This window comes from Neoarius graeffei, chromosome 22 (genome assembly GCF_027579695.1).
Source record: "Neoarius graeffei isolate fNeoGra1 chromosome 22, fNeoGra1.pri, whole genome shotgun sequence".
NCBI lineage: Eukaryota > Metazoa > Chordata > Actinopteri > Siluriformes > Ariidae > Neoarius > Neoarius graeffei.
The window spans coordinates 23,518,019-23,530,076 of NC_083590.1; the positions used below are offsets into that span (position 1 = coordinate 23,518,019).

Here is a 12,058-nt window from a genome sequence, read left to right on the forward strand (position 1 = left end):
AGAGTGGCTTTCCAGCCCACTATGTCTATGGATAAAGCTTCAGTCTATGGAATTACAGTATATACCTGCATTAGGTGCTACCAACACGGATTTCTCGCGCTAGAAATTGTGTTTAATGATGTCACGTGTTATATGCGAAAGATATGATTGGCTATTGCTAGCGACTCTCGCCGATCAGTCTGGCTCCCGATTAGTTTTTCGAATCGGCTGTGAGATGAGTCGGTACCATCGATAACTAGTCTTTACGCCTGACTCGCGACTTCAGTTGGCTCGGTACGCTGAAAATCGGCGTAGTGTGCGGCTAGCTAAAGAGTAATGGATCGGAGTAGTGCCTTGAAAGCGTTAATTATTGTGCAGGTGCTATTTACATGTTTAATTTTAGAAGCCCAACTACTGCTCCAAGAGCACAGGCGATGTGATTGGGGGGTAGGATTTGGGGAAATAATGCCATCTACAGGTTTGGAATGCTTATGAATGTGATTGAAAACGCAGATCTTCGGTTATGTGTGGAAGGGATTTTTTTCGAAGACGAGGTGGTGTGGATAAAACATTTTTATAAACGGAGGGGGGGGGAATGTTCGGTTTTAAAAATACCCGGCTATGTGTGTACATGGCATAAGTACTAGTGATGTGTTTTGAATGTTCTTTTGTTTGTCTGTTTTTCATGATTCCATATTTTTTTCCTCAGAATTGAGTGATTCCATATTTTTTTCCCTGTGCTTGGTCTATAAAAGTAACATTTACTGACTTCCACAATGCTTTTTCTTCATTTCTTTTAGTGTTTCTGAAGGCCAAGAAGGTGCACTTTGGAATGACTATTATTGTATCATGTTTGTGATCTGAGTTTGTTCTACAGAATAAAACGTGTGAATGAGTGCTCATTCAAGACTGGTGATTCCATACTTTTTGCCAGGGGTTGTACTAGTAATGTAGTGAGCCTCTACAGTCTGTTACTGCCACTAAACGCGGGTATAACCTGTACCTTAAAAGCAGGATTGGGGATTCGTTTGTAGAAATCCTCACACGGAGAGGTGATATCCACAGGCACAGCCCACTTCCTTTCCTTCTCTTCTCTGCTTTTCGGTATTCCTCCATCCGTCTTACTTGGTGACGAAGCTCCAGTGGGAGCAGGAGATGGCCCTGAATCCTGGAAGAGATGAAAAGAGAAAAAAAATTTTTTTTTCCACATTAATAAGACTGTAAACAATTCAGATTCTACAGAAGCATCTGGGGTGGGGTGGGGGGGCACCCCGTCAGTATCACATAACATGAAATTTGTTATAACAATATATTTTTCATGTTATTACAAAGAACATTTTACATTATACCATGATAATTTGGTTTCATGTTATAATGCGATCATTTATATTGATGAAGTGTGAAACTTCATGTTATAACGCGATAACTAAACTCGTGTTTGAATCTATGGTGGGAATGAGGTGTGTAGAGAATAATGTACACAATTTAATCAAGTTCTGTTTCATGCTTGGGTTGAATTGCAGTAAAGTTGGAAATATAGTCACAGATTCAAATTTCCTGGATCAATAACTCTAAAGCAAAGTGTTGTTCTACTACTCTATGGCTCTGAGACGTGGAGGATGACCAAGGCGACACAACAGAAGATCCAGACCTTCATCAACACATGTCTGAGGCACATCTTCAACATCAGGTGGCCAGAGAAAATCACGAACGAGGAGCTGTGGCAGAGAGCGGGTCAGGAGGCAGTTTCCAGCCAGATGCTGAGGAGGAAGTGGGGCTGGATAGGACACACCCTCAGGAAGCCAGCATCCAGCATCACACGCCAAGCCTTAACCTGGAACCCGCAAGGGAAGAGGAAGAGGGGCCGGCCCAGGAACAGCTGGAGGCGCGACACCGATGGAGAACTGCAGAGGATGGGAACCAACTGGACAGGCGCGGGAAGGACAGCCCAGAGCCGAGTCAGATGGCGAAGCGTCGTTGATGGCCTATGCTCCCCAGTGGGCAATGGGCTTAAGTAAGTAAAGTGTTGTTCAAACACAATAAATGCCTCTTTCCTACTGTAACAAGGTAGACAACGAGCTACAACCTGATTTTAATCAAAAGGAGTCACTCTCCGAGCTGGACTAATAAACACTGGTCTCTATGTGCAGCCGGCTCTGAGACGAGTGCGCAGGGACCGTCTAAAAAGTGCAAGACTGAAAAGAGATGCTACGAAAATATTCAATAACTTCACCCTTATTTCATTGTAGCGTCACCAACATTCAACAGTCTCCCGTTTGTGATTTTGGTGACACTACAGTGTACAACAGTAAAAGTTATTGAATATTTTTCTTACTAATAAAAATTCCCCAAAATGATGCAAAAAAAAGCACGTTTTTCCAAAATAACTGTTGTATAACAAACAAGGGGGACAGGTGTGGTCTGGGCCGGACGTCCCGCACACTCAAGGGAGGTAAAGCGTCTCAAACAGCCTCTTCCTCCAGGTGTCGTGATCGCTGTAGAGCCACTGCGCAGAACTTCTGTGCAGCTGGTTACTTGCACATGGCCCCTCCTACATTACTGTGCCCATAGCAACACCTACTTGTGGTGTCCCTGTTCTTGCAAAGTTTGCTATGTTCTGACGCGACCGAGTGCCTGGCGGTATAACTGGGTTGGGCAGACTGGGCTCGTCAGCTTTGGATGGCAGCCAGTCTAGCAGAAGGAAAACTCCGACTCCAAACCCTTGAAGTGCCTGGGCATGCAGGACAGTTTTAGCACGTGAAGACCCTGGGTCCAAGGACATGCCTTGAGCTTCCTGCAGCCATGCCCTACTGCCTTGAGGGACATCTTCGGGAGGAGAAAAGGCAACGGGAGTAAACCCAGACAGAAAATCAGGAGCGGAGCCCCTCAGGTTAACACCTGACTTCCCTCCTGCAGCCAACCTGGTGCCAAACGGACTGCTCTGCTTTCCTTCGGACCTCACCAGTGAGGCCGAGAGGGGGATCCTGACGTTTGGGCAGCCCAGGTTCTCCATACATCCCGCCCAGGAGAGGTCACTCCAGTGCCGCTGACCACAGTGACAGAACACCACAGGAGCCAGCAGTTACAAGTGATAAGCCCCACGCCGACTGGCGTAAGAAGGGGCACTACGGGCCAACTCTGACAGTAGGAGAGACCATCGCGTCCCACTGGTCAGCTACTGCCCACCTCAAGCTGGGCAGCCCCCAGCTAGTAAGGTGCTGACCCAGCACAGCGTGGCGCTAAGAGGCAACTCGACAAGCAGACTGTAAAACACTGCACCAGGCAAACCACTGACTGACCCAAGGCACAAAAGTTCATTTTCTCCCGAGACAGATGAATACCAACAAAATAAACAAGAGCCTTTTTTTCAGCTTGCTTAGAGCTTACAGGAAGAAAGACAAGACAAAAATATACAACCCCGATTCCAAAAAAGTTGGGACAAAGTACAAATTATAAATAAAAACGGAATGCAATGACGTGGAAGTTTCAAAATTCCATATTTTATTCAGAATAGAACACAGATGACATATCAAATGTTTAAACTGAGAAAATGTATCATTTAAAGAGAAAAATTAGGTGATTTTAAATTTCATGACAACAACACATCTCAAAAAAGTTGGGACAAGGCCATGTTTACCACTGTGAGACATCCCCTTTTCTCTTTACAACAGTCTGTAAACGTCTGGGGACTGAGGAGACAAGTTGCTCAAGTTTAGGGATAGGAATGTTAACCCATTCTTGTCTAATGTAGGATTCTAGTTGCTCAACTGTCTTAGGTCTTTTTTGTCGTATCTTCCGTTTTATGATGCGCCAAATGTTTTCTATGGGTGAAAGATCTGGACTGCAGGCTGGCCAGTTCAGTACCCGGACCCTTCTTCTACGCAGCCATGATGCTGTAATTGATGCAGTATGTGGTTTGGCATTGTCATGTTGGAAAATGCAAGGTCTTCCCTGAAAGACGTCATCTGGATGGGAGCATATGTTGCTCTAGAACCTGGATATACCTTTCAGCATTGATGGTGTCTTTCCAGATGTGTAAGCTGCCCATGCCACACGCACTAATGCAACCCCATACCATCAGAGATGCAGGCTTCTGAACTGAGCGCTGATAACAACTTGGGTGGTCCTTCTCCTCTTTAGTCCGAATGACACGGCGTCCCTGATTTCCATAAAGAACTTCAAATTTTGATTCGTCTGACCACAGAACAGTTTTCCACTTTGCCACAGTCCATTTTAAATGAGCCTTGGCCCAGAGAAGACGTCTGCGCTTCTGGATCGTCTTTAGATACGGCTTCTTCTTTGAACTATAGAGTTTTAGCTGGCAACGGCGGATGGCACGGTGAATTGTGTTCACAGATAATGTTCTCTGGAAATATTCCTGAGCCTATTTTGTGATTTCCAATACAGAAGCATGCCTGTATGTGATGCAGTGCCGTCTAAGGGCCCGAAGATCACGGGCACCCAGTATGGTTTTCCGGCCTTGACCCTTACGCACAGAGATTCTTCCAGATTCTCTGAATCTTTTGATATTATGCACTGTAGATGATGATATGTTCAAACTCTTTGCAATTTTACACTGTTGAACTCCTTTCTGATATTGCTCCACTATTTGTCGGTGCAGAATTAGGGGGATTGGTGATCCTCTTCCCATCTTTACTTCTGAGAGCCGCTGCCACTCCAAGATGCTCTTTTTATACCCAGTCATGTTAATGACCTATTGCCAATTGACCTAATGAGTTGCAATTTGGTCCTCCAGCTGTTCCTTTTTTGTACCTTTAACTTTTCCAGCCTCTTATTGCCCCTGTCCCAACTTTTTTGAGATGTGTTGCTGTCATGAAATTTCAAATGAGCCAATATTTGGCATGAAATTTCAAAATGTCTCACTTTCGACATTTGATATGTTGTCTATGTTCTATTGTGAATACAATATCAGTTTTTGAGATTTGTAAATTATTGCATTCCGTTTTTATTTACAATTTGTACTTTGTCCCAACTTTTTTGGAATTGGGGTTGTACAAAAAGATATGCAAGATGTACAAAAACAAAAAACAGACAGACAACAGAAAGAAAAACCCAAAGAAGGAAGGAAGACAAAACATAAAAACAAGAAAAACAGAACTAAAATAGACCCCCCCCCAAAAAAAAAAACCCCCACCTTTCTGAAGCACCTAAGTACCCCCAACAGGAGACTGTTGATGTGTGCAGTGATTTTAGTGACACTACAGTGAATAGGAGTGAAACTATTGATTAAAATCATGTAAATGAGCCATATTACCCAGTTTATTCCCCCACACACCTCGTCCAAACCATAGATTCAAACATGAGTTTAAAGTTTTCACGTTTTAACAATATAAACGATCACATTATAATGTGAAACCAAATTATCATGTTATAACAGGAAAAATATATTGTTATAACAAACTTCACGTTATGATGGGATACTGATTTTTTTTCCTGGTGTGGCAGTAACATGCTTCCGTAAGATTCAAATCAGAAATTGTGTCGATACAAGTGTCTAAACCTGTAAAATCCAAAACAAGTGCGGCCTCTCACTCCTCAAAGCGAACACCTTTTCTTTCCTGGGAAAAACTGATTGTTTGTACAATAACGACCCCGACAGCCTCAAATCATACTCCCAGTGATTCATTTTGCTCCTAATGACTATGAGTCAAACTGACTCACCACATATTAAATCAGTGAGTCAAAAATTTCCAAAGTGAGTCAAAATTACAATACACACTTTGAAAACAAAAAACACAATAGTTATCACTGTTCACACTTTCATACCTGAGCTACGTGTAGGTTGCTATCCATTTCCTGTTGAATTTACGTTTTATTTTCAACTTTGTTACCCCAGGTTTCCCAGCATCACTTTGAGTCTCACTCTCTGTTTCAGTCTTGTCCGCTGTATCATCGTCAATCGTACTCGAGTCTGTGCTTGACGTACTTGCTCCCGGACCCCACAAAGAAATCAATTTGCTTTGCACTTTCATGCGTTTATTTGGCATGATTTTCACATTAAATGTGTTTTCAAATGTACTGCAGTAGCGTTGTTAATGTAAACACTCCTTATCGTTGACCGATGCTACTTCCACCTAGTGTTTCTGTTAACTCGATCTCGATTGGTCAGTCTTTTTATATCATCCAATGAAAAATTTTCTACTATTAATTCATATTTCCTAAATTTCTAAACCTTTTTACTGAATACCATAGCAAAACTTTAACTGAATTTCCCATTTGATAGGCGTTATTCATATGTTTGGTAAGTAGAAACAAATTTAGATCGATCTTTTATTACCGCAAAGAAATGCTTTGGCAAACATAAATTTTATCGATTAGTACGAGAGAGCTATTTTCACTTGCTTCAAATCGAGGCTGGAAAGGATTTGCATATGCCGAAGCTTTCCAGCCAATGAAATTGCCGACACGTTGCTGACGGAATTAAACGAAGCTAAATATAGGCTCGCCAAGTAAAAAAGACTATAGTAGTCGATAAATGAAGCATTATAACAACAGTTCAGTCATGTTGAACGAGAAAAATATAGCGTCGTTAGGACCTTGCCACTCGGAACAACCTCGAGCTACATCCCTTCGCTCTATATCCTGAATGAAGAGAAGTAACTCGAGGATGTTCCGAGTGCGACCTTGCGTCAAAAATACGCACCACAGGCAAAACATCTGCGTCATTTATTTTAAAATTGCGTAAAATACGCATGACGCAGGGCAAAATGAATCACTGTACTCCACTACATTACAGCACACAGACTGCTTGCTTTAAAGCGGAAGTCATTTTTAAACTTCCTTTATTTCTTAATTAATGTCTTATTCAATTACATTTTCAGTTTTAGTAACCTTATATCGTGACTCGTATTGGCATATTATATTATACTTATCGGCCTTTTCGGTTTTTAGCCATGCTGAACGTAGTTCGTTTGGTCCACGGCAGGCGTCGCTTATCCGCGCGATCTTCACGAGACTTGTGCGAGACTTCAAACGTGAAGTGTCAGCACCACCATCTTGAAAACTGTTTACACAGCGGCCAGATCGCCATATCATTCCAGTTTAGATTAATTTTGAGATTTGCCAGCTTCATCAGTGATGGAGTGTCAGTCCTGCGCTGCACCTGAAGGCACGCCTTGGGCTGCGTGTGCCGAGTGGACTCCAGCACGCGCGCCATGAACAAGGCACACCTGAGCTCAGTTAAGGAAATGTGTGTTTACTGTGGTGATGCATTTGCATCACAAAGTATTACAACACGCATATACACATTACCAAGCCTTTCTGCCCGTTGTCTTGATTTCCTGTTTCAATTAATCGTGTGCTCTGATTGGCTCACGAGCGGTCCGGAATCCTACAATCCGGACCCCGGTTACGGACCTTTGGCGACTCGTTCGTTCACAACAACAAACATGGTAGCAAATTTGTGTCAACATTTGCATCGCAAAGTATTACGACACACAGATAGGCTTGGTAATGCGTTTCTGCCCGTCGTCTCGATATCCTGATTCACGATCCTTGTGCCTGTTTCTCGTTCTCGTCCTCGCTTAGCCTTTGATGTACCTTTTGCGCCTCGACCGACCCTTTTGCCTGTATTTTTGATCTAGCCTGCCATTTTGGATTGTTCGCCTGTGTGTATATTGTCTCACTGTACATATATTCTGCACTTTATTAAACTGTATACTTCTGCACATACATCCGCCTCCCTCACGTACGTGACATGGAGATTATTCCATACGACTTCGAACCAACGTGGAGTAGAGAAGAGTTGGAAAGACGACAGGATAAGGACTAGCCCGTCGCGCTGGTATTTATGTCATTACTGTCGCACAATTAAAACGTGCCAGATCAGGCGGCTGGTGGGTTTTCAAAATAATAAATACATGCATTTATTTTTTTCGCGGGCTGGTTTCCATCAAATCGTGTGCTCTGATTGGCTCACGAGCGGTCCGGAATCCTACGATCCAGACCCCAGTTACGGACCTTTGGCGACTCGTTCGTTCACAACAACAAACATAGTAGCAAATTTGTGTCAACATTTATTTTCGCATTTCTCAGTATAATAGCATTAATTTTACAGCATGGATAGCGATAACGACAGTGTTCACAGCGAAAGCGAGTTTTACTATCCTGATTAAGACATTTCAGGAGAAAGCCGAAAACAAGCTTGTAGCAGGTTTGTCCTAAATATGGGTTTCCCTTTCAGGTGCTCTCATTTTCTGTTAGGATTTGGTAAAGAAAAAAATAAATATATTATTTACCAGCTTAAGGTCGGTCCGTATCATGAAATACCGTGACTGAGGTAGGCCCAGGTCAGTATTTTCAAGCCCTCGTTCACGGTATTTCACGATACAGACCGACCTTAGCGCTGTCGCCTCACAGCAAGAAGGTCCGGGTTCGAGCCCCGTGGCCGGCGAGGGCCTTTCTGTGCGGAGTTTGCATGTTCTCCCCGTGTCCACGTGGGTTTCCTCCGGGTGCTCCGGTTTCCCCCACAGTCCAAAGACATGCAGGTTAGGTTAACTGGTGACTCTAAATTGACCGTAGGTGTGAATGTGAGTGTGAATGGTTGTCTGTGTCTATGTGTCAGCCCTGTGATGACCTGGCGACTTGTCCAGGGTGTACCCCGCCTTTCACCCGTAGTCAGCTGGGATAGGCTCCAGCTTGCCTGCGACCCTGTAGAACAGGATAAAGCGGCTAGAGATAAATGAGATGAGATTTTTTTTTTTGTGATAAATACATATTATACTGAGCGTATTTCCCACATAATCCTCACTACAGTTTCGGACAGCACTACAAAATGGCGTCCCCACTATATAGTGCCCTATATAGTGAGTGATTTCAGACACAGGGAAAACTTCTGGCTTGATTACGTCAGCATTCGAAAGAGGGCGTGCGCGTCTTTTGACAACGTTGGCAGATGTTGGTGACTTTGATTTCCGCTGTACGTTTTACTTCCGTCCTACGATGTCTCACACAGGTCTCAACGAATCTCGTTTACGGCCATCGCTTGGCCGATCGACATATGGACTGATATATTACAGAGCATGTTTCAAACACTCATAACTTGCTATAGCAGCGACAAAACAGCGATCAAAAATGCATTCCGATATTTAATAAAATGAGATAAATAGAATTTTGATGATAAAAAAAAAATTGCCTTCAGTTCCCCTTTAATGTATCTGTGTAATTCTCCAATCTGATTGGTCAGAAAGACACCGTTGTGCTACTTGGACAGGAGTTCGGACTGTAATTCAGATCACGGGTGTCTATTCCTGAACTAAAACTGTAAGACTGCTGTTTCAGGGATTTGAATGACAGATGCTGTGTGTGAGATCATTTGTCTGGAGACATTTATTCAGTTTTTGTTTTTTTGTTTTTTTCCCTGAAGGAGCTTCCAGTGTCCGACAGGATTTCCAACTTGAGAAAATCAAGACAAAAGATTCTGCATTACTGATTTCTTGGTAATACAACAAGCAAATTTTTTTTGTCCTATTAACTTCAAGAGAGAAAAAAAATAGAGCTTTGGAAGAGAACGACTGTTTATAGCTGCTAGAATGTTTCATGGACATTCACAACCTGTACTCGAGTTGAGAGGGGATGGGGGGGGGGGGGGATGCCATCCACCCTGGAATAAAAAAATGGTCAAAATCATCCCCCCTCTAAAACGGGCATCCCCCCTCCCTTCCCTTGAGCAATTTTATCAATAAATGTGGACATTACTTCTATTTAACATTGGAATTAGAAATGCCATTCCACGTAGCTCTGCTGAAACTGAGCATACAATAAGCTACTGCGAGAGAGGGCACGTGCAAGCGAAGCGTTTGAGGAGGTGACATTCAGTTGGGGTTCTGTTATTTTTGATTTCATTCGGCGTCAGTGACAGCAGCGGATTGCAGCATCATGGCCAAGAGGAGTGGACAGAAAGACCTAAGCAAGTTCGGATTTAAGATCGCAAGAAAAAACATTTCAGGAGGTAAGTCAAGAGTTACGAATATCAGTCACACTTTCTGTGAGCCCACTATCATGCTGTAAAGTTACCGATATGTAGCCTAATTTGTGGGTGGCGGATAACAACACAGCTATCATAATGAATCTTATGGCCCTTTTCCACGACCATTTTTCAGCTCACTTCAGCCCGACACGGCTCGTGTTTCGACTACCTCAGAACAGCACGACTCAGCTCGCTTCAGCCCTACTCAGCACCCAAAACTCGCATGGTTTTGGAGTGGGGCTGAAGCGAGCCAAACCGAGCCGAGTGGGGCTAGGGGCGTGAGCAGACACTCCCCTGTGCACTGATTGGTGAGGAGGAGTGTCCTCACACGCCCACACACGCCCCGCGAGCACGCTGGGATCTGTAAACACCGCAAACCCGGAAGGAGAAGAATTACGAATCACGAGAATTTCTGAAGCCTTATGCGCCTCGCCTCATCTATACGCTCTTGCCAGTATCTGTTGGCGTTGTCGGTGACAACAAGCCACAGCACCAAGACCAGCAACACTAACGACTCCATGTCCTCCATGTTTATTGTTTACTATCCGGGTCGTGAGACTACCGCTGAAAAGGCCACTGATGTCACTGTTTGCGCCGCCTAACGACATCACGTGACGTCCACCCACTTTCGCTAACTCCACCCAATGTGTCCACCCACTTCCAGCCAGCACGGTTCAGCGCGGTTGTAGTCGAAATGCAACTCCAACAGCCCCACTCAGCTCGACTCAGCCCAACTCAGCACGGCACGGCTCAGCCCAACTCAGCCGCGTTGGTAGTGGAAAAGCGGCATTAGTTTGGAGTCTAGCCAGCTATCGATAGCTTACTCAGGTTCATGTTAGCTTTGATTTCTTGTATAAGGCCATTAATTTAATCAGCCTGGACGTTCGTTTGTTATTCTTCAGGCAACAAAAAGTGTTATTCAAGACAGGAAGGCTAAAATAAACGACACTAGCAGTTTTGAAGGCTTCACTGCCTCATTAGAGAGCCGGTCACAACATGTAAGGCTGATTTACAATTTACTGTTGCTTGTTTTAGCTGATTGGTTGCCTACCTACCTCTGTATTTAACTCAGTGTTCAGCTTTGAATAAAAATTCTATTGACTTGACATGAAAAGATTCAGTTGCTCATTTACATTGCCTACTGAGGTTTTAATAAATTATTTACCAAACGATTTAAAAGGAGCTTACCATGACTATGAAGTTACACTTCAAATGTGTCATCTGCATTTCACCCTAATATGGAGAATGTGGTCGGTATGTCAGCCAGGAGACTGACTAAATACGACATGACATCCACACTGTGCATGTTTTACAGTAAAATACCAGTGTATTATGTTTTTTACAACAATAAAAAGGGTACACAGTGTGTACTACACACTTTATCAGCACAAAATACTGTACGTCTGGTAAATGAACAAGGTCCACAGACCTACGTTGTGTGCAAACCCTCCTAAAAGCAAACCAGTTTCCCACCGACGGACCGACCGATGGGTCGACACACGACTAAAAATTTCACCATCCGCCCGGTTTGATTTTACAACTCGACCACTGTTCACAACATTAAATGTAACTGTAAACGTAGGAAAAAAAAAAAAAGTGTTGCTTTTTTTAAAAATAAATAACCACTGCCATGTAGTTAAACAGTGTGATTAGTTTCCTATAAGTGCTTTATTCCTTCCTCATCAGAACTAATACCGATTCTTTCACTGTTTACCTTAATACCCAGATCCTCCAGGCTGTTCGTTCTTTGGAGTTTAGACTCTTCTTTGCTTCCTGAGCTTTTCTCTTTCTCCTCAGGCACAGGTTCGATGATGTTATCGAACGTAGACAGCAGGGACAACAGGTTCACGTCTCCTTTTGTAGTTTTGGCTTCTGCAGTATTTGAGAGCAGATACAGAGGAATGAAGCAATCAGACATCAACAGGAGAGTGACGTGGTGTGGTACAGTATGTGTGCAAAACAGCTGTGGATTAAACCTTTGTTACTGAAGTTCATGCCCGCTTTCAGCCCTGGAGGCACCGTCAGTAAATCTAGACAAAGGAGAAGGAAGAAAGTCAGTCATTACTGTAATGCAAGTCGCATTTAAAAAAA

General features: G+C 43.5%; 1 protein-coding gene across 1 annotated transcript in view; it reads right to left on the reverse strand.

Moving 5' to 3' along the window:
* skic2 (SKI2 subunit of superkiller complex) overlaps positions 1-12,058 on the reverse strand; it is a 79,657-nt gene that overhangs the window by 47,938 nt on the left and 19,661 nt on the right. The window contains exons 7-9 of the mRNA XM_060904656.1: positions 11,944-11,997; positions 11,682-11,839; positions 983-1,147 (exon numbers count right to left, since the gene is read on the reverse strand). Of these exons, the coding sequence (XP_060760639.1) occupies positions 983-1,147; positions 11,682-11,839; positions 11,944-11,997 (377 nt within the window). The remainder of the gene's footprint in view (positions 1-982; positions 1,148-11,681; positions 11,840-11,943; positions 11,998-12,058) is intronic.